Source organism: Lampetra fluviatilis, chromosome 2 (genome assembly GCF_964198595.1).
Source record: "Lampetra fluviatilis chromosome 2, kcLamFluv1.1, whole genome shotgun sequence".
NCBI classification, from domain to species: Eukaryota; Metazoa; Chordata; class Hyperoartia; order Petromyzontiformes; family Petromyzontidae; genus Lampetra; species Lampetra fluviatilis.
This window is the reverse complement of record NC_136276.1, coordinates 642,928-664,791: the sequence shown is the minus strand read 5'-3', so window position 1 is coordinate 664,791 and position 21,864 is coordinate 642,928. Positions and strand designations below refer to the sequence as shown.

At 53.6% G+C, this 21,864-nt stretch overlaps 1 protein-coding gene across 1 annotated transcript in view; it reads left to right on the top strand.

Annotated features, from left to right (window-relative positions):
- The window catches only part of LOC144938929 (receptor-type tyrosine-protein phosphatase N2-like), a 203,494-nt gene that overhangs the window by 48,881 nt on the left and 132,749 nt on the right, over window positions 1-21,864 (top strand). Inside the window, exons 5-9 of the mRNA XM_078866659.1 lie at window positions 2,194-2,545; window positions 4,119-4,150; window positions 5,358-5,567; window positions 6,736-6,932; window positions 15,478-15,564. Of these exons, the coding sequence (XP_078722785.1) occupies window positions 2,194-2,545; window positions 4,119-4,150; window positions 5,358-5,567; window positions 6,736-6,932; window positions 15,478-15,564 (878 nt within the window). The remainder of the gene's footprint in view (window positions 1-2,193; window positions 2,546-4,118; window positions 4,151-5,357; window positions 5,568-6,735; window positions 6,933-15,477; window positions 15,565-21,864) is intronic.

The following is a 21,864-nucleotide window of genomic DNA, read 5'->3' as shown; positions in this document are numbered from 1 at the left end:
ACTTATTCGAGGAGCAAAAAACTAATTTGGTATCCAGTGGCTAACCGCAGTCGCAAGAAATTGTCAACCGCGGTTTTAAAAATCAACTCTTCGGTATTCACAATTTGACCACCACGGAATTGCGCCCCAGGCAATTGTCAAGCAATCCGAGCGGCACTGCCATGCCGCTGTTCGCCCCGTGCTTCCTCAGTCGCCTGTTCGTTATCCTTGATTCTTTTTTATCTCAATTTATTTCCAGTTCAAATGCGACTCCCAACCGTTCGAAGTTCTCTTTACAGAGTAAGCGTCTCATGACAAGTCGCGTGATACAATCGCGAATCCGTGAATCGAAAACACGTTTGTCAGATTTACATTGTAGGGGCACGCATTTGGAACGACTGGAAACTTCATGGAATTGCGATTTGTCTTGAGTCGATCTTTAAAAAAGAAAATGGATATAACAGTCCGGCCTGCACCAGTGTGTGCGTGTGCGCGTGCGTGTGCGCGCCAGATGAATCCTGACTCGCGTGCCCCACCCCCCACGTCGCTCCTTGCCCCCCCCCCTCTCTTGAATGCCGATCGCCCTCCCCGCACCTTCCACGCGGCGGTGCCGCGCGCGTACCCCTCCCATCGCCAGCAGCTGTCACATTAAACCGCTTCCTCGAGGCCCTATCACTTGAAATGTTAATCAGGTTTTTTTTTCACCGCGTGTTTGTTTGCATAAATTGATATGCGCGGCTTGGATTAATTATTTATTTTAAACCCGCTATGATAATGAAGCGGAATCTCTCACCTATGGCGGGGACGCTACGAATGACACCCCCGTGTGTGCACTCGCCTTGCTCTGCACCTTGTGTTACAAGAAAACTAAAAACTATTTTCAAACAAATCATCGGATTCATTTGCTTATGAAGATGTTCTTTCTCACGTAAAGCATCCCGTTACACAAATAACGATGGTGTTAAGATTTACGGCGGCCTCCCTGTAAAGTTGGCTGCGTGGCTCAGCGAGCTCGTCACCGCTGTGGCACAGCGCTCAGATTGTGGGTTGAGACTGTGGGTTTAGAATCTGGTTTTCAGCCACTCGTTAATGAACCAGATGTTCGAGTGTGTGGAGTTGATGACCTCTTCACTTGATGGTGACGCGGCCGAGTGGCAGCGCTTCGGACCGCTTGTTGCAGAGGTTCGTAGTTAGTCCAGAGGCAGCCCCGATTAATACCGCGGCGCGTAGTAGCCGTGATACTACGACGACTGCTAATACAGCGGAGGTTAAAGATCCCGTGTCGGCATTTGGGTCCAATTTTTTTTAAATTACCCGCCAATGACTTGACTGGAATCTACATCGCAAGCATCGCGCCCCTACTGTGGAAGCGTGGCAAGACACCCTCCTGCAAGAGAGCCACGGTGGCTCTGCGAGGCGTTCCTGAGTAAACACGCATTGGAACAGTCGTAGGAGTAATACGAATCCAAGTCGCTGATGAGACTGCACAACAGCGGCACAACACCGCGCACGTTTTCTCTTTCACTCACTTTTCCCTGGACGATCTCGAGGGGGCTGTGATTTGAACATTGCGTGACTGGCTGGCTGGCAGGCTGCTACGCCGCTGACTGCTGTCGGGTAATAGAGTCTCACTAAAGTGACTCCAGGAGGAGGAGGAGGTCTGTGTTGTCGTCTTTTGGGAATCTTACTTGAAATGTTACGAGGCTCGGCTCGTTGTAGGAGATCAGGAAGGACATTTTTTTCTTCATGCCGTGACTTAAATAGCACTACATAGGGGAACATAGTTGGTGATAGAATTAAAATAAATATAGTCCTTAATTCTGGGCTTGCGCTGCCCATGATGGGTAGTGAGGTGATCCACTCGAGCCACGTCATCAATGATTGCACGCAAAAAAACCGTCCCATTAAATTTGATTTTGACTTAATTTGGCTTAGTCCACATTTTTCTGTTCCTCCTCCTGGCAAGCCAGGGTCTGGCTCCGAATCAACGCACGCGTCGGTGGATCGCACGCCCCGACCCTCGGGATCCACCAACCCTCGCCCCTACAGGCCACGTGCTGCACCGCTGCCACCGCTGTAACGCTGCCACAGTTATAAATGGACATTTATTAATCTCATGACGATCGCACAATCAAACTACGATTGGCGAAGAAAAAAACCCCCTAACTCAATGCAGACTCTGAATTACGGATGTGTCGCTGTTGTGCACTTCAGCAAGGCTACATCCGACGACTTCCCGACAAGGAGCCGTCCAGGCTGCCTCCTCCTCCTGCTGCTGCTGCTGCCACTCCTCTCGCCGGTGCCTCCCGCGCGCAGCTCCGGCCGCACCAACCGGCCGCTCGGCCCGAGTCGTGGGGGAGGTCGTGGGACCACCTGGGGCCCCAGGACCTGCGGCCCGGCGCCCGCCTGCTGGGCCAGCTCCTGGGCCCGGGCTGGGCGACCACGCACGGCCCCGGGGCCTCGGGGCTGCGCCCAGCTGGTGGCCGGCAGACGTCGGTGGGAGCGGCCCAACACCAGCAGCAGCAGCAGCAGCAGTCCGCCTGGGAAGGTGGCGGTGCCCTCGCAGGTCAGAGGTGGGGCGCAGAGGCCACGGGGGTGGCAGCGGACCATTGCAAACCTGCATCTGGGCCATTATTGCGGAGGCATTGTGATGTTGTCAAAAGGCTGATCCTTCAGGCCACGTGGCCTGATCTCTGTCAATCAGTAAATGTGAGTGATACGTTTATGTTAAGTTTAGTTTCACATATGTGAGCTTGGGTAGGACATAGCATGGCTAGCAGGAGTGATGAGCGATGGACAAGACTGGTAAAGGAATGGCAGCCGAAGGAGGGAATGTGCTGGAGAGGAAGAACAGTGCAGAGCTGGGGCGGTGAATTTCGTTCACGGGCAGGAGTGAGATGGATTGTGGTGGATGGTGATGGCAGTGGGAGGCCTTAATCCGGCTGTGGATAGAAAGTAACCGATGATGATTATGATAACGATGATGATTATGATAACGTTTGAAGAAGACTTAGCTCTTTGTTATAAGAGGATTCTGGGATATACACATCAGGTCGCGTTCATAGTGCAATACAAATGTCGTCAGAATGAAGTAAGAGAAAAAAACGTGCTTATCAAAATGTGACATGGGGTAAAATTATAGATAAAAAAATTACACATTTTTTAATTAACAGAGAATGGACTCCTGAAGCTTTAGTAATTAAAAACGTGGCATGAGTAAAACGCAGAGGCTTGAGTGAGCTACCGTGAAATGCAATAACAATAATAATTAAACAAATATATTATTTTACAGGCCTCTGTAAATCCTCTGCTGGATGAACCCACACTATGGCAGTTGTGTGGGTTCCTTAACCGTGGTCCCGGGACCGGTGCGAGTGTCACTCCCCGCTGATGTCGGCTGTGGACAGGAATCAACGATAGCGGGCTGTAGTGATAGCAGGCTGTAGCGATAACGGGCTGTTTGTGGCTGTCGCGATAGCAGGCTGTTTATTGTCACATGAGCTACCAGAGGACGCCAATGGCTTGGACACGCAACTCGACCTTTGCGTAGCTTCATCGTTTAAAATCGATCATTACACTCCTATCAGCAGCTAGAATATGACGAGGCGAAGGGACTTCAGCTTGCGATGGCATTTCAGTTCCTGATGGTCGGCGCGTGCGCGGGGCTGGCTTGAGTGAATGTTTCATGAGTGGCCTCTCCTTTCGGGATATTTAGAAAATGACGCCCTTTGAAGTTCATACAAATTCTAAATCGGCCTTACAAAGGCAGCAGCAGCAGCGTGTACGCCTCGCCCCTGTTAGGCAACGACGGGCAGGTGGCTTTCTCTCTGAGAGCCCGAAGAAGAGACATGAGCTGCTGTGGGTCGCACGGCAGCTTTGTACTTTCAGCATGGCAAAGAGGCGAAGCCGCAGCGCTCCACGGCACAACGAGAGAGGCTGTCGTGGGCACGTGTAGCGGTGTGCCCAGAGCCCCGCGAAACCCCCCCTCCCTCGCCCCCCCACGCCCCCGCCCCCCGTCCTCCACACCCCCCACCCCCACGCCCCCCGTGCGCGCGTCGCGGTGAATTTGGTGCTGAGCCGCTCGTGCTGGGCGAGAGATTTCTTCATTAAATTGCGAATTATTTTTCTTTGTCTTTCAGACACATTTGACAAAGCGACGCTTAGGAAACAGGTAATTAAAAAAAACAACTTGTAATTGTTATCACCCACACCTGTGCAGTTTGTTCCGGGTATTTGCGTTCGGTGCACCTGCACTGATTATCACCATCAACGACATCATCGTCACAGCCATTGTCGTGGCTGAGCGGCCTTTCTCTGTAGCCGCACCGACCATCTGGAACCCTCTCCCACTGCAGCGGCATCCAAGCAGCAGCTCATGGCCCTCGCCTGTCCAGATGCTTTTTTTTATTGGATTAATGTGAATTGAGCAAAGTAAAACCCTGCAACATTTTTTTCGAAAAATGTGTTCGTACAATTTCATGGCAGTCGCACAACATCATAGCAGAGCACCCCGGTGGGAACGATGCATGGTTCGTGTAGAGCCACCGACACGGCCGCGTTGAGGCCTGGGCCACGGAACCACACGGCGACGTCCGTCTGAGCAACGTCCACATCCCTTCGCGGCGATGGGCGATGCTCACGATGTGCTGCGAGTGAAGGCTGCACGCCAGGGCGGATTTCCCTGCGCGTGTGGGAAATGAATCTGTCACTCCGCGAAGACGGCGGCACCACTCCAGGCAGAGAGAGAGTGTGCGCCACCGTACGGAGTCAGGGCGAACTGCAAGCGTGTCGTCGCGATGTCGAATTAGAAAACGCGAGTCATTAAGAACACGTTTGTTCTCGAGGTGTCTTGTGTTTAAAACGGTAGACCGCGCGCGTGAGTAATGCGTATCGCCGGAGACTAGTTTCCGTTCCGACCTTTACTCTGCGTCTTGATTTGCGAGACTAGAACCAGTTTGTTCTTAAGATGCGTTTCTGGTTTTTTCCAAGATCTCGTTTAGAAAGCGACAAGCGGCGTCGATGGGCCCTGACCCCTGCTCAGTGCCCCACGTGGCCCCGTTAGCCACGCGATGACCGTGTCCGGCATGCGCGCATATCCAGGCTGCAGCTCGAAGCCTTATTGATGGGCGCTGGTTGGGCTGGCCATCGATGTTACTGTTGATGAGACCCACTCTGTCCACCACCACCACCGAGATGCGCTTTAGAACCTGCCGCGGTGGAAGTTCGGCAGACGACACGCGCGTGTGGCCGTGGCGCAAGATGCGAGTACGGCGAAAGGTTGAAGCGATGGGCGTGTCTGTCTCCATTTCACGCCGCTCACCGCCCTCGTCGCCGCTGCTGCTGCTGTTGTCGTGGTGGTGGCTGTTTGCTGGCTGTAGCTGCAGCAAGCATTCTCAGGCGCCCACTCGCGTCCCTCGAGCCCTGCCGTGGGAGGTCCCGACAAAGCCCAAGCCGGTGGCGGCACGTCCGGCGTAGCCCCGGCACCCTCGGCCAGGCCGGGCGCCGCCGGGGAGGGGCACGAGAATGTCCACAGCCTGACGCGCGAGTGGGGCCACGTGGGGCCAGCTGCTGCTGGAGGTGGTGGCAAGGTGAGTCGCGCCTTCGGTGATCGCGATGTGACATCTCTGCACTTCAGTGTCTGCCTGGCTCTCCAAACGCTGCGAGCGCTCGAGAATGTTTCTCACACCGACAGTGTTTATTTGCACAGTTCATCACTGCCATTATCGTTGAATTGTGCACGTGTCATCGTGATAATCATGCAAATATGTTGTTGGTATTTATTACTTGAATACACTTCAAGGCCATCTCGATTATAATGTCAGTCACACGCGGAGACGCATACACGAGCATGAGAAATGTGATGACTCTCAAGGCGCAGTAATGTAACGTCGAGTGCATGACACCGCCACAAGTCTTGGGTTCAGTCTGTCACCTCTCGGCTTGCGTTCCTGCCCACCCCGAGTTCGTATTCGTTTGAAAAGAAGTGCCTGGTGCCCACGGCACGAGTCGGCAGGGTGAGGAGGTGCTCAGCTTGGCACACTGCCCAGCCACACACCGTGCCAATAGCCAAGACGCATCAATTTCGAACACTTTTTTACACGTCTATAAAGTTGCCTACGATCAAAACAAATGAATGCGCCCAATACCCACACAATTTAAAGAGCTGAGCCTGGCCGAGCCTGGTTAACGCTGGGGTCGGAGACTGCCTGGGAATGCCAAGTGTTGTAGTCTTGGCCTGCGATGTTGCATGACAATGTGAGTGTAGCAATGCACTCCCGAATCTGCCTGTGCACAGCTTCTCGTGTCGTCGTCATCCTTTCACCCTCTCGCCTACGTGGTCGGTGTGCTCCGGGTACTCTGCTCTTTCTCCACACTCCGCCAAACCTCCAGCGATGGCATTGACCAAACATCGCCACGGAGCAGGTCCCTCCTGGAAGACGATTCTTTAAATGCACATACATTGACGTCGATGAAGAGAGAGCAGCATTGTTATTATCGCTGTTGTTTGAATGTAGCGTGGTGGAGAGGTTTCACTTTCACCCCGCAAGCGACCACGAGTCTCGGTGCCCTGTAAACCTCGACAAGGCGCGTGGATTTGAATGCGACGTAAAATACGTCGCCCGCTTTAAATGCGAGAGTTGCGTTTCCCTTGCGTGGTGACAACGCGAGAGCGCCACCACCACCACCACCCCCTCCACCTCCTCCTCCTCTAAGAGAACGCGCCACTCTGTCTCGTCCCTTGCGCCGTGGCTTCAGCCGACGGGGGCGCGGACCGGACTCCTGGCAGGGGGCCTCCCGCTCTCGGCTCTGACCCCTCAGCCAGGCGCGGCCGCGCCACGGCCGACGTCAGAGCAGCCGCCACGCGGCGGGGCCGGCGGTGGTGCCGGCGGGCGCCCGCAGGGGGCGGCAGGCGACGCGGGAGGCGCCTACGCCTACATCGTCACCAACAAGAAGTGCGCACGGTGCACGGCGGCGGCGACTCTCGCGCCTCCTCCACCACAGCGCTCTCACCCACGCGGGCATACACGTACACAGACTGTTGGGGCAAGTGCCGTTAGTGAGCACCTATTAAGGCGGGCAGGGCACACGAGGGGGTGGGTGGCCAGCACCACGCCCGGCCAAACACATAAAGACAATACAAATATGAAGATCCCCCGTATAGACTTAACAGACTGTAGGGGCAAATGCCAAACGCATACACACACCAAGCACCATGGTGGCATTAATTACGTAGGCTTATCTATGGGTCTTTAACCATGCCCCAGGACAGCCTCGCGGGTTCTCAGTGATATATTTCAAAAGTGTTCTGCATTGGGAAGTTTGGCCAACATAACATTCAAAGCTTCCTGCAGATGGATTATATTATTTGGATCTTTCGGTAAAGTCACGTAAATAGGTTCAAAGGAAATACATTTCTTTGAACCCATCTACGTGACTTTACCGAAAGACCAAAGAAGATGAATTCCTGCAGTCATGAAAGCTTGAAGTCAAGATGGATTGTAATTGATTATAATCAATCGCTGTACTGTCATCTCCTGGCCACCTCACAGCCCAGGCCTACATCGCCGCTATTTCCAGGTAGTCTCTCTTTATCCAGATACTAATCATGCTCAAACCTACTGAGCATCCGAGATCTCATGGAATGGGACGAGTTTTGGGCAATATAGTCATTGGTCAGCTCATCATCCATGCAGGGCGGGTAAAGTTAAAACTGCTGCGTGGTTGCCTTGTGGAGAGTCTTGACCCTGCCATAATAATGTCGAGATGAAAACCGCCCAACGGTCTGTATGAGCTAGGAGAAACGTCGACTTGATATGAATAATTTTACGAAAAATGTCGTTGTTAATGACTCGCTATTGTCATGCCAAACATTACGATGTCATTTGGAAGTCTCAGGCGTCCACACGCAGCTGCATTCTCAAGACGTTTTGTTCATGAATCACCAGGTAATGAGGCTCGGCGAGGCGTGCCGCGTGTGCGCTGTGGGAGTCAACATTGGGACAAACACTACTGGAATTTCACAAAGAACTTGTTGACCAGCCTTGCCCCGGTAGCACGTGACATAGCCGTTACATGCCCCTATTCCTAGCACGCCATCACGCATCGTTATGGAATTATGAGAATCAGTGAGGCACAACACATTCTTTGACGTCCAAGGTTATCTTACAAAATCAAGTGCTGGTTGTTTATTTCTTGAAAATGTTGTCATTTGTATCCACAATTGGATGGAGCGGTGGTGCAGTGGTTAGCACACTGCGCTATGATTCCAGAGACCTGGGTATGATTCCCGATCCTAGACCTCCCGTACGCCAACCCGCACTGACCAGCGCGGGGAAGTATAGTCGAACAAACCCCATGACTGACATCGGGTGGGAAGGCCCTCAACCAGCAGTGGGTTAATATTTTCTTCTGCAGTGTATTTAGATTTTGTGTTTGGAAATTTTAACGTGACATTTCAGTGCCGACCGCTTCATTGGACACACATTTTGTTTCCAATGGAAACTCGTAGAAAGCAAGGAAACATCACCCTGCGTGAGAGGAGGGCGTCGGGAAGATGATGTCATAGAACTACTTCTGAGGACCTCTCAATTTCCTCTTCTCCAGGCCAGCAGGTGGCGCCCAGCGCCTTCTCGCGTGCCCTCCCGTCGAGGAGTTTGTGTCGTGACAAGCCATCGCGCCGTTTAGTCGTCAGAGTGGGAATCTGCCAATTTTAATGACAACGTAAATGTCGTGGGGCTGAGATGTGACCATAACTCGCCGCACTTGAGAACGCAGGTTAATCACAGGCGACTATAACTTGGATTAAAACCCAAGGATCTCGGGCCTTGCTGGCTTAGCGTTCTGATACTGGGCCACTAATTTGCCTGGCCATCTCAAAATGAGGTTTCTTTTAAAATCCACGGAGTTGACATCCATCTGGACGTGCGCCATCGGCGTGGCATCAGCGCCGAGTCGCCCACTGCGCGTTCAGCGGAACCGAAATGTCTTTCAAAGACGCACGGACCTCACCTGGGAACATTCTACGTGGAAACGTTTTTTTCAACAAATATTTAATTGTCTTAAAAGCAAATTGTACATTCAAACTTACGTGTATTCTCTCTTGGGAAAGAATTCGTACCCTGCGGGGATTTGGTCAGGTTTTACTTAATTGTTCTCAAACGTAAAACTGTCTCACGTCGTCGTCTGGAGACCGCAGCATAACAAAAAAGCCCCCGCCCCCATCAATGGCTGCTAACCTGTGCCGACCTATTGTTCAAACGTGTTCCTCGCGCTTGTTATTGCGATCCATACGGACCTGAGAGAGCCCCTTTGCCAAATCTATAACCACCGCCGGCTGCCTGTGACGTCCCCCTCGCTCTGCCTGGCCGTCGTGTGTATTTATAGTCCCCGTCCGTGTTGTGCGAAAGGCCCGCCATTCTGCCATGAGACGTGCACACGTGTTGCGGGGACGAGGATGTCTTTGGTTGCTAAAGCGCTCGCATGTGAATCGCCAACGCCGTGCTTGCCAGCGATGTTCGCTGTGCTGCTGTGTTTGCGCAGCGCTGAAAGGCGAACGGTTTTTTTTTGTTCTCCGTGGATTATCGAGTTCATCGTTTATGTAGAGCTGAATTCATTTACCCAGGACCCTGGCTATTGCCGTGGGTGTACTGCATTAATTTCTGGAGAGGTCCCCCGACATGAATCGAAATGAGAAAGCCATTGTGCGCTGGCGTCACGACCCAAATTTGCCAAATTCGAAAAATCACCTGAAAATTACTCGATTGGGATTACACAGAGACCAACCATCACCCTCCCCCCTCCACGACCGTGAAAGAACTGCGGACTGTGTCAAGCGAAGCGCTTTCCTTCCTTATTATAGCCCTGCGTTAAACGAACGGCGCAAATACCAAACGCCCTCAGTTATTGTCGTCTAATTCTCACTTTGGCTCTACATCCCAGCCCACAGTACACTGGCCGAACGTGACCGATGAAAAGGTGCTAAAATCTCAGCTTGTTACTCGAGGAAAATGACGCTGCTATTGATCGCCGGGCAGAATCAATCTTCTAAGTGTCGTTACCTGCACAAATTGGTTCAAATTAATGAGTTTTACAGTAATAATTTGAACACAAGTACAAATACACTCAACGTATTGATTGTTTTTTCAACAACATCACCCCCGCCCCATCCCCAACACTGCCCCCATCCCCGTGCCGAGACCTCAGAATCTGAAATCTCACAAACACAGACATTGACGTCTTTAAGTGGTGAAATATCTGGTATATAAATATATAAAACAAGCACAGCTTCCTGCGCAGGTGTGGAAAATTCCCAGATTCACCACCGCCACACCGGCTGTCATGGTCTGGACCGCGTGGGGTTCAGAGCGTCTGTTACCGATGTGGTGGCTGCGATTGATTCCATGAGAAAGGCTGGGGTCACTTGAAATTGATTTCACAGAACGCTGGATGGGCTCATCTGAGGGTGTGTGGTGTCAGCATGGCTGGGACCAGCCTTAGGGTCTACGTGTCTCTCTTTGTGTGTGTCTGCGTGTCTATGTTTGCGAGTGTCTCTGTGTCTCTTTCCTTGTGTGTATCTGTGGGGAGCAGTAGTGTAGCGGCGTAGCGGGGTAACGTGCTGGGCTACGAACCCGGCGACGCGAGTTCGACTCCCGTTCACGGCCAATACCCGTCACGTCCTGGGCCACGCCTAGGTCGACTCAGTCTCAAATGAGTACCTGGTGCTCTGTGTAAGCATCGCTCGGGAGAGAAAGGCGGTCGGGCGTGGTGCTGGTCACCCACCCCTTTTCGGCCTTCATAGGTGTTCGCTAACTTCACTTGCTCATAGAGTATGTTAAAGGCTTCATAATAAAGGTTTTTGGGTTTAGATCGCGTTATTTACAAACGTGTCGTAACCCTCCACCACCCGACACGGCCAATCAGTAAAAAATGTGTCACATTGACAAAAGACAAATAGTTCACTTCTTTAGCCCACCGGTGTGTTGAAGAGTGAATCCACAACATTTACAATGTTTGAGTACGACGTTTCGCTGGTAATTACATCCAGCATCATCGGGCAATTTACCAGAATAGTGAAGCCCTCCTATACGGGGGGGGGGGTCTTTGTTCGTGAGTGTCTTTGTGTGTGTCTTTGTGGCTAGAAGTGTGTCTTCGTGTGTGCTTCTGTGTCTGGGGGTGGCGTTGCCAAGGGACGACGATGATGTGATGGGGCGAGCAGGCGGATTGGGGAATGCGCTGTTTGTGCTGGGGTGAGGCAGGAGGGATGAGGCAGGGAGGGCCAGGCGGGTGTGACTCGCTGCCAGTTGATTTTGCAGGTGAGGATTGTTTGCAGGAGATACATAATTGGGACGTTTTGTGCGCTTGCCTGGGCGGGATGATCTGATCGGCTTTTTGAGTGTCGCCACGACTGTGTGTGTGCTGCTGACTTCCAAGTGTGCACCACCAAGACAAAGATCCCCCGTATATCCTGAGAAGACTGTTGGCGCAAGTGCTGTTAGCGGGCACCTAATGAAGGCCGGCGCGGCACACGAAGGCTTGGATGGCCGGTACCGTGGCCAGCTCGCAGGCTGAGCGGGCACGCAGCCGCGCGTACTCGCAGGGCAGATGAGCATCTCGCTTCTCGGTACCTCCGGAGGTCACATAAACTTCAGCCGTTGCAATATCTTCGCGTGGCAAAAGATAAGCGAGTTGTGTGAAAACCACTTGAAATTAGTGGGGGGTTATCGAGTACGTCACTCTCATTGATCTTGTACATATATGGGTACGACTCAGGACGTGCTTGCTACCCCACGTGGCAGACCGCTGTCTGCTCTGCCCGATTGTTTGCAGCGCACCGCGCTCCGAGCCCGGCCACCCGAGTTCGATTCCCGCTCACGGCCACCAACACCCAGTGACGATTATCTGAACCGGTCCTCCCCAAGGTCGACTCAGCCTCAAATGAGTACCTGGTGCGGTGTGTAAGCGTCGCCACTGGGGAGACAAAGGCGGGCGGGAGTGGTGTTGACCACACCACCCCCCACCCCCCTCCCCGTGTGCCCTGCCGGCCTTCATAGGTGCCACTCGCTAACAGCACTTGCCCCAACAGTCTGCTCAGGCTATGCGGGGGATCTTTGTCTTTGTGTGCGTTTCCTGTGCACGCGCATGAGGTGTCGGGCTGGCGGGGGGGGTCCTTGTTTGAGGGGATTAGCCGCGTTGCCGATGATGACTGCGTTGCCATGCCAACGCCTCCAGAATAATGGCAGCTGTCACCGTGTTTCAGGATTAATTTCCTTCCTATTAGTGCCCAGCCTAGTGGCTTCTGTCTTGGCAAGTGATTGGTGTGGGGCTGAGGGCCGAGGGGGTTGGGTGCAAGGGTGTGGGGGGTGTAACGGGGGGGGAGGTAGAGGTTGGGGGCGGGGTGCTTTGGGGTTGACGGTGAAGCAAGCTTTATCTCTGCTTTTAATAAAAATGCAAATTCATAAAATCGGAATGAACAAAACCTTGCCTGGTTTCCATGGCAACTTTTTCCCCCCTCTCACAAAGTTATTATTAGTAATTTATATATATAGGCGTGTACAGAGACACGCGCGCACACACGCACACACAAGCAGATCATCGACGAACAAACATACACACTCACACAGACACACACAAGACAAAGATCCCCCGTGTAGGCTTAACAGATTGTCGGGGGCAAGTGCTGTTAGCGAGCGGCACCTATGAAGACCGGCACGGCACACGAGGGGGTGGGTGCCAACACCACGCCTGGCCGCCTACACACACACACAGAGACACACACGAACTGTATTCCCACAAAGACACACACACACATTCTCACTCGCATTCACACATTCAGACGTGCACAGTAACAGAGACAAAGCCACACTCACACGCAGACACACACACGCACTGACACGCACGCCAGGCTGTAGTTTATTATGATTTTAATGATGTGCCAGGGGTCACATAGAGTCTTGACAGATTTTTGCACAATTAACGCCGCACTGCATTGGCACTGTCACACCGAGAAACAAAAGTGACCCGATGGATTCCTAACACTTGCCATTAACCCTGACATCTGCTGGCAGGCGTATGGGAAGTGCTGGTGAGCGGTGGTGACACGGCCCAGCGGCAGCGCGGTTTGTCGCCTATTGCAGAGGGCCACGCGTGGTTCTCGTCCGACAGACCGCCCTGGTTCACTGCGCGAGCGTCGAGCGAATAAGTAGTCGGCACTTTGTATTTCATAGTGGACGCGATGGCATGCGACCCGAGTCGGCCATTGTGTGCCAAATTGGAAAATTGCCTGCAAATGACTCAATTTGCGATAACACAGCATCAGCAGTGGCCACGACTACAGCCTGCGAGACACAGCGCCCTCGCGAGAGCCTGGCGCTATTAGTAGTGGCCACAAATGGAAAATATGATGGTGAAACGTGTGCCACCTTTTTTTCTCGCCGCCTTCAGGTTTCCTGCTGCTTGTGAAGCATCTACTCATTCAACTATCGGCCAATTATCGCAGTGCAGGACCCTCCAATTTCTTAATCAAATGCTGTTGAGAGATATCGGTTCAGAAGACACGTAAGCTGATGGACAACATATGTTTAAGATGTATATGGGCAGACAGATGGAAGGCGAATGTAAGCAGATTGGCTAGGAGATGTTAACTACCTCGCCTGGTATACAGGAAGTCGTGGGCTCAATCCCCACCCTGACACCTGCTCCTGTAGTTATGGAGTTTGTGTGTTCTCCACGTGGACGCGTGGATTTTGCTCCGGGTCCTCCGGTGTGTCCCTCCACGTTTAGAATCCCCATGCGTTTCGAGTATTTGGCTGACATAGATTTCCACGTGATAAGCCACTTCGCTCACCTATCATTTGTGGCCAGGTCGCTTCTGAATAAGAGCCATATAGCTCGTGGGCCTTACCTGGTAAAATACAAATAGTTCAGAAGTAGTTTTAGATAGATTGCTTTTCACACATATTAAGAAGTTGCACTGCTTGTCATAATGGAATTGTTCAACACCAAAACTTGTCCATATAGCTGGGGAAAAACCTACCAATGAGCAATCGCATAAATCAATAAATAAATTATTTAAATAATCGAATCGGTAACTGAAAGAACGATCGTAGACATTACCCTCGTGATAGAACAAAGCCAGGCCGCGAAGCTAACCAGTCTGCGGCGCAGACCGAACACCGATCGCAACCCCATCGGGAAGGCCGTCGGAGAGAGCCACGCGGCGACACGGCAGCGAATACCCCGCGGGGCGCGCACTGCGCGGCTCCATCCGCGCCGCTTCCCCGCGGAAGAGGCCAAGCTACCGGGAGGGGGGTGGGGGGGGGCGCCGCCGCCACCGGCCGCGGAAGAGGCCACAGGTCGCCTGTCGGAGCGCCAGAATCACGGGGGTCGAGGCGGACGCGGGTTTCGTGTTCCGCGACGAGACGCCGGGCGACTCGTAAATCGTCGTCGCCCGTTTACGTCGCCTGTTCAACTCGGCAACGACGCCGCACGGGGATCGTTTTCTGTTGTTGTTCGCGAGGGGGTTAAACGACCAACAAACAAACAGAAAGGGAGACAGTGGGAGATTGAGATGCGAGTTAAGGGGACGAGGCTGTCTGCTCGGTAGCTGCGCATTACCTGCGTGGCTGGGTCGCCGTCGTCATCATCACCATCGGCAGCCATGATCCATCTGCTGCTGGATGAAGCCCCCAAGTTGTGTCAAGATCTTGATTGCGCAACAAAGTGGCGTTCCTCTTGTGCTCAGATATCCGCACGTGATGTGGGTAATGGGACATTTTAGCGAGCGAGTGTCGATGCACCCATTGTTAAAATCGATCGTCATTGTTAAAATCGATCGTCATTGTTAAAATCGATCGTCAAGCCTTTGCGCGATACGCGCATCCGTGTGTGAGAATCGATGCATTTCTCCCGGTAACCCACTCGAGGCACCACCGTTCACTGAGAGAGTTAAAAACAACAACGACAACAACAGGCTTTCGAGTGAGATCAACCACGAATGGTGACACTTCATGAAATGGCCATGGGGATGAACCATCCCACCCCCACTTTGGGGTCAAGGGGTGGACACCTCTGCTTGGGTGCAAGATGCGTGTAAGAGAGGCAGTACAGCAAGTAGGTGATTCCTTGCAAAAAGGTTTCAGTTTGGTGTTTTAACATCTTAACACTTGTTTTATTGCCAGAAGGGGTACAATCTATTCTTATAGGTGTAGGTCTATCTGGGACAAATAAAAGCACTATCCCCTCCTATGCATATTATCTCCGCAGAATCCACTTCCACCCACACTGAAAAATGCTCAACATCGGAGTTGACCCAACGTCCCGATCATGACCCTTCCGCATAACATCCCGAGACTCCACGAGGCTTTCCTGGATAAATAAGGGACTGCTGCTGCCGATCTTTGTTGTTGCTGGTGCTGCTCGTCATTTGTTTACGCCGACTCACAGCCGAGCTCTGAGTCTGGGTTGTCACCCCGACCCCTGCGTCTGCCCCTGCCCTGGCAGCCCCCTGCCGGAGCGCGAGGCCGAGCGACTGATCGCGGCCCTGGCTGTTCACGTCGGACTTCCACCGTCCGTCTTCACCCACATCAGGTGGGAACGGGCCCCCAGCTCCCTCACACGCTCCCCCAGCTCCCTCATACGCTCCCCCAGCTCCCTCACACGCTCCCCCAGCTCCCTCACACGCTCCCCCAGCTCCCTCACACGCTCCCCCAGCTCCCTCACACGCTCCCCCAGCTCCCTCACACGCTCCCCCAGCTCCCTCACACGCTCCCAAAAGCTCATCGCCCTCAACCATCCTCATCTTCGCTGCCGCCGGCGCCGTGGTTACGGGCGTTGGCATCGTTGTCGTCATCTGCCCCCATATCACCGCGACCGTCATCAGTCACTGCGATCGTGTCATCATCATCGTGAGTTTTGCTGTTGTCAGCATTGGCATTCCCATGATCGTAATCAACTGACGTATCGCCACCATCGTCAACATAATCACCACTAATCTCATCATCATCATTATAATAATCACCATCATATCTAACATCAGCAGTATAATCATCACTGCGTCCATCATCATCACTGCTCTTATCATTATCTTCGCCATCACTATCATCGCGACCACCACCACCAACCCCCATTCCCACTATCACTCCATCATAACAGCCACCGCTGCCATCATCGTAATAACCAACACCGTCACAACCACCGTCATTAACATCATCAATCAATGGTGATGTTTCACTGAGAGGCGTCCCAGCTGGTGCCAGGAAAATCGATAATGAATGAGAAACAACTTCTGTCTCGGTTGACATTTGCCCGCGTCGGTCCCTTATTAACGCAGCGAAACGTTCCCGTCGCGGTGTGTCGCGTGGTGTGTCACGTGGTGTGTCGCGGTGTGTCACGTGGTGTGTCGCGGTGTGTCACGTGGTGTGTCGCGGTGTGTCACGGTGGCGAGGCCTCTTTGCCGCGCTTTAGCATCTGCGCCAAGAAAGTGTGGCCCGTGAAGTGGCCGATGGGGGTGATGGGGGCGATGGGGGTAATGGGGGGTGAAGTGGGCGCGATGGGGGTGATGGGGGCGATGGGGGTGAAGTGGGCGATGGGGGTTGAAGTGGGCGATGGGGGTGATGGGGGGTGAAGTGGGCGATGGGGGTGATGGGGGGTGATGTGGGCGATGGGGGTGATGGGGGGTGAAGTGGGCGATGGGGGTGATGGGGATGATGGGGGTGATGGGGGGTGAAGTGGGCGATGGGGGTGATGGGGGGTGATGTGGGCGATGGGGGTGATGGGGGAGCGATGGGGAGCCGTGTCGCCCGCGGATCTCTCGAAGCGGCCGCTGCTCTCCCGGCTGCCGCTGCCGCTCTGGAATGGGAAAGCGCCGAGGACAATTGGAGTGTGTGAGGGTGTGTGCGCGAGAGTGTGCGTGTGTGCGAGTGTGCGTGTGTGCGAGTGAGTGTGTGTGTGCGAGTGAGTGTGTGTGTGCGAGTGAGTGTGTGTTTGCGAGTGAATGTGTGTGCGAGTGAGTGTGTGTGTGTGCCAGTGTGTGCGAGTGAGTGTGTGTGCGAGTGTGTGTGCGAGTGTGTGCGAGTCAGTGTGTGTGTGTGTGTGCGAGTGAGTGTGTGTGTGTGTGTGCGAGTGAGTATGTGTGTGCGCCTGTCAGGGGTCCAGCCTTCATAGGTGCTCGCTAACAAGCACTTTCCCCAATAGTTTATTGAGGTTATTTGGGGGGTCGTTGCCTTTGTCTTTGCCTGTCAGGGTGAAGGTCAGGCTCGCACGGCCTGTCGGGAAGGACTGGGACAATAGGGCAGCGCGGTGGTGGGGGGGGGCAGGGAGCGGGCTGACTGGGCAGCTGGGGCCCTGGGTGCGACATTTCTGCGAGATTTTCATTCATCATTATCTTCATCATTATCGGAATCATAATTATCGTCACGATCATTACTGTCATTATCGTCATAGCCGTCATTATTGCTGTCATAATTAGAATCGTGATCAGCATCATGAGAAACAGCAGTGTTATCATCATTCATTGTCTTCAGCATCATCATAATCACAACATCCTCATGATTATGACACCGTTTCCACGAGCACCTTACACATCAATAAATAGCCACGAGGTGCACATTCATTTGTGCATGGCCATGTGAAAGATTTACTTAATGCTACTGATTGTATGCATTCCATTTATGCCGTCAGCATCATAGTCATGCAGTTATGACATTTTCAATTGGGGTTGCAGTGAGCAGTGGACTATCTTGTGTTGGAGAAAAGTCCGTGGAAGATGACTTCACAGAACTCACAATCAGAATCCGAAATCCATTAAATATCCTCTTTATTCACACGGCACTGGTTGCAGAACACCTTCGATTGTGACATGAATTTACATCCTTACAAAACAAAGGTGTCTGCACAGGGCATGACATTAATATGCTCAATAACAACAGACATGTATGCATTTATATATGATATGAACGTATACAATTTACAAATATTTAAAGAATTCTAGACGTAGAAAAGTAGTATTCAGGCTGGCTGAGCGAGGCTTAGCAGAATCAATCGTACACAATAGGGAATAGATGGGTTTTCGCTCTGGATTTCAGTGCTGACAAAGCTTTGGGATTAGGGATACCAAAGGGGGAGTCTAAGCCAGACTGTGGGTGCAGCAGAGGAGAAGGAGGGAAGGGGGAGGAGGACGATCGCTCCGAGCAGAGCAGCACCGAATGTATTTCCTCGTATCCTCGCACTGCTGATGAGTCCATTGATCTGCAGGTGCGCTGAATGCAGGGACGGCGACATCGCCACGCGTTCACGCCGCGTGCGTGCGGGCGCAACATTTGAGCAATCTCTTCTGCTTTGTCTGCCACAAGCCACGGTATTGATGAGGCATTGTGAGGTTCCAAACACGCGCACGCGCGCAGATAAATATATAACAATAACCTTTTTGTTGCTTTGATGCATTGACCGCGGTTATATTTGGCACCGAAACCTGCGGTACAAATCGTAAACTAATCTTCTTCAGCTTTTCTCCACCGTGGATTTTTTTTTTGGCGGGAGGCCGCGAGACGTTCGCTCGTCTCCGGGCAACCGTGGAGACGGGGAGTTTGGCGAGGAGGAGGAGGAGGAGAAGACGTTGTGCGTGGTGTGGTGTGGTGGGGAGGGAGCGTGGTGTGCTGTGGTGAGGAGCGTGGTGTGGTGTGGTGGGGAGGGAGCGTGGTGTGCTGTGGTGAGGAGCGTGGTGTGGTGGGGAGGGAGCGTGGTGTGCTGTGGTGAGGAGCGTGGTGTGGTGGGGAGGGGAGGGAGCGTGGTGTGCTGTGGTGAGGAGCGTGGTGTGGTGGGGAGGGGAGGGAGCGTGGTGGGGAGGGCGCGTGGTGTGGTGGGGACGGCGCGTGGTGATGTAGGTGCAGCGTGAAGCCGGTACCCGGATGACACCCGCAGAGCCACACACACAGAGCACTCCAGAAATCATATTGCGCTGTGGTAAATTGTTGTCTTCTACGTTCTGTTGTTGTTGTTGTCTTGGCGCGCGTGCGTGCGCGTGCACGCTCGCGCGGGGAGCGCCAAGGAATCCAGTCACCCGAGTTCGATTCCCAACCACGGCCAACATCGGTGGCGAGCGATGTCTGCTCTTGTGCGAGACCTCCTCGAGGTCGACTCGGCCTTAAATGAGTACGCGGTGCGGTATGTAAATATGAGCACTGGGGGGGGGGGGGGGACAAAGGCGGCCGGGGTGGTCCTGATCCACGCCACCACGCCCTTGCTTCTTGTGCCGCCCTTGACAGGCGCTCGCCAACAGCCTGTGTAGCGGGGGGGGGGGGGCTCTTCGTGTGTGCGTGTTGGAGACGGCCACCGCACGGGAGATGTCACATTCTCCAGCATTCTCCCACCGCTGTATCCACCTGCGCCGTCTCAACAGCCGAACGCTGACAGCCACGGCTGGCGCCAGGGCTCAGGCGCTCCGCCCCCACCGAGAAACTCCTCTCCCCACGCGGTCTTCACCACACCACGCTCGGCCAGGCTCAGAGATGCGCGCGCGGTGTCCACTTCGTAGCGGCGAGATGGCAGGAGACCGCCACGTGGCAGACAAACTGCGCACAGAGTGGAGGTTGTCGAGGTTGTGGGTGTTGAGGTTGTGGGTGTTGAGGTTGTGGGTGTTGAGGTTGTGGGTGTTGAGGTTGTTGAGGTTGTTGAGGTTGTGGGTGTTGAGGTTGTCGGTGTTGAGGTTGTGGGTGTTGAGGTTGAGGTTGTAGAGGTTGTGGGTGTTGAGGTTGTGGTGTTGAGGTTGTGGGTGTTGAGGTTGTGGGTGTTGAGGTTGTGGGTGTTGAGGTTGTGGGTGTTGAGGTTGTCGGTGTTGAGGTTGTGGGTGTTGAGGTTGTGGGTGTTGAGGTTGTTGAGGTTGTGGGTGTTGAGGTTGTCGGTGTTGAGGTTGTGGGTGTTGAGGTTGAGGTTGTAGAGGTTGTTTTGTTTGTGGCTTTGCGACCCGCTCGGGCTGAGCTACTCAGAGCAGAGACGACAATAACAAATGAATTCCATCTCCCGCTTCATTTCGCATTACTCGCCAGGCGACGTGGCTATCGGCACACGGGGGACATGGGGGAGGGGCGGGGGGGGCCCGCGCGTTCATCCCAGTCGGGTCCCGGGGGGCCGCTTTGCCCTCGCCCCTTCTTTGTTTAACCAACTGCGCTCGGAGGGGCCGCGCGTTTCGGTTAATGAAGCAAAGCGACTCCCACGGCGACTCATATCGCGACTCATATCGCGACTCATATCGCGACTCATATCGCGACTCACATCGCGACTCACATCGCGACTCGCCCCAGCGCGAGTGAGCTCGGCACGCCTCCTGTCCGTGTGTTCACTCCCTGCTTGAGTTGTTTTTACCATCTCACGTCCCCCCATCCGACGTACACGCCGTGGGGTGGCCTTCGTGCGGCAGCGCATTGACAAAGAGGCACATGTTGCGTCTCCCTCGTCGTGTTCCTTGGACTTTGCGGCAGCGCCTCACGTCCATCGGGAAGTCGGCGAGGCATCTCCGCCCGGGATAAATAATTAATAAAAGGCGGCGAGAGCTGACGTCACAGACGACTTGGCGAGGTGCCTCCGACTGGGCCGTGTCCACGTGAGCCCCCCCCCTCCCCCCCAAAAAACAGTCGATTCAAGTAAGTTGAGTAATGTCTCCCACTTAGCAGAGCAGCGGCGATGTTCACGTAAGATCCATCATCTCTCGTTTCGCGGGTGTCTTCAGGGTCACTCGGGCCAGTAGCTTCAGACAGCCTAATTAGTAGCGATGTTATATTAATATTAATAAGCTTCGCTGCGGCGAATGCATCCCCCACGAGCTCCCAGCCTGAGAAAGCGCGGTTATGTAACGTCGCGTCTCCTGGAAGCGGCCCGGCCATCTGCTCCGGGTGTGATGATGCAGCTGCGCGTATTTCTTTAAACAGGTTGTTGCACACGGCTGACTGGGTGGTAATGTACATCATCATCATTAGCCATGGTCCATCAACTGCTAGATGAAGGCCTCCCCTAGCTGCCGCCTTCACCCGTGACCCTGCGGTGTAATGTTTCACCGAGCATTTGCACATGAGCAGTCATCGCTCCATCTCCTTCAGCGGATGTCTCCTCTGGACGGGTTACGTTCCTTGGCTGCCACTCAGTCATTAGCATCGAGCACGAGGCATCGTCCCTGCTAACGACGCCTTCCGCTTGGGCAGTCACGGACATCGCGATCCAGAACGTGACGATGCCATCGTGGGTGCCAGAGCCGTCGATGCCACCTGACACCTCTCCACTCCTGACACGTCATTGGACCATCAACGTCGTCAGCTGTTGGGCGGCGCGACGTCGTTGTGGCCCTGCTGCTGTGTGTCGTCACAGCTCATCAGATCTGGGAAGCTGAGCGGGAGCGAGCCTAGCGAGCACTTGCCCGGGATACGGCAGCAGGCTTTTGCCGCAAGGTGGCCAGGAGATGGCAATCAGAGCCACGGATCCATGAAGCCAAACAAACCCCTCCCGCCGGCGGTGTTCCACTATCCACTACGAACATCACGGTTGAACCCAGACCCCAGGACGATTACGTGAATTGTTCAACGCGGAATCGTTAATCATATCAAGAATCTATTATTTTTCATCTGCATAGTTTCGTCTATCCCATGAGTCTAAGCGTAACATTGGCAAATGAATTACAATAAAAAGTATTCGATTCCCACACAATTATATGGATACATATTGAGCGTACGAATGTATTGAACCGATGAGTCGATGTATCGTCACGAGCTGAGTCAAGTCCTCGTTGGCTCGACTCGCTGCGGAGTCGGGAGAGGAGGGGGGGGAGCCTGGGGGTGGTGGTGGTAGTAGCATCGCCACTAGGGAAACAAAGGCGGCCGGGCGTGGAGCTGACCGCACACCCCT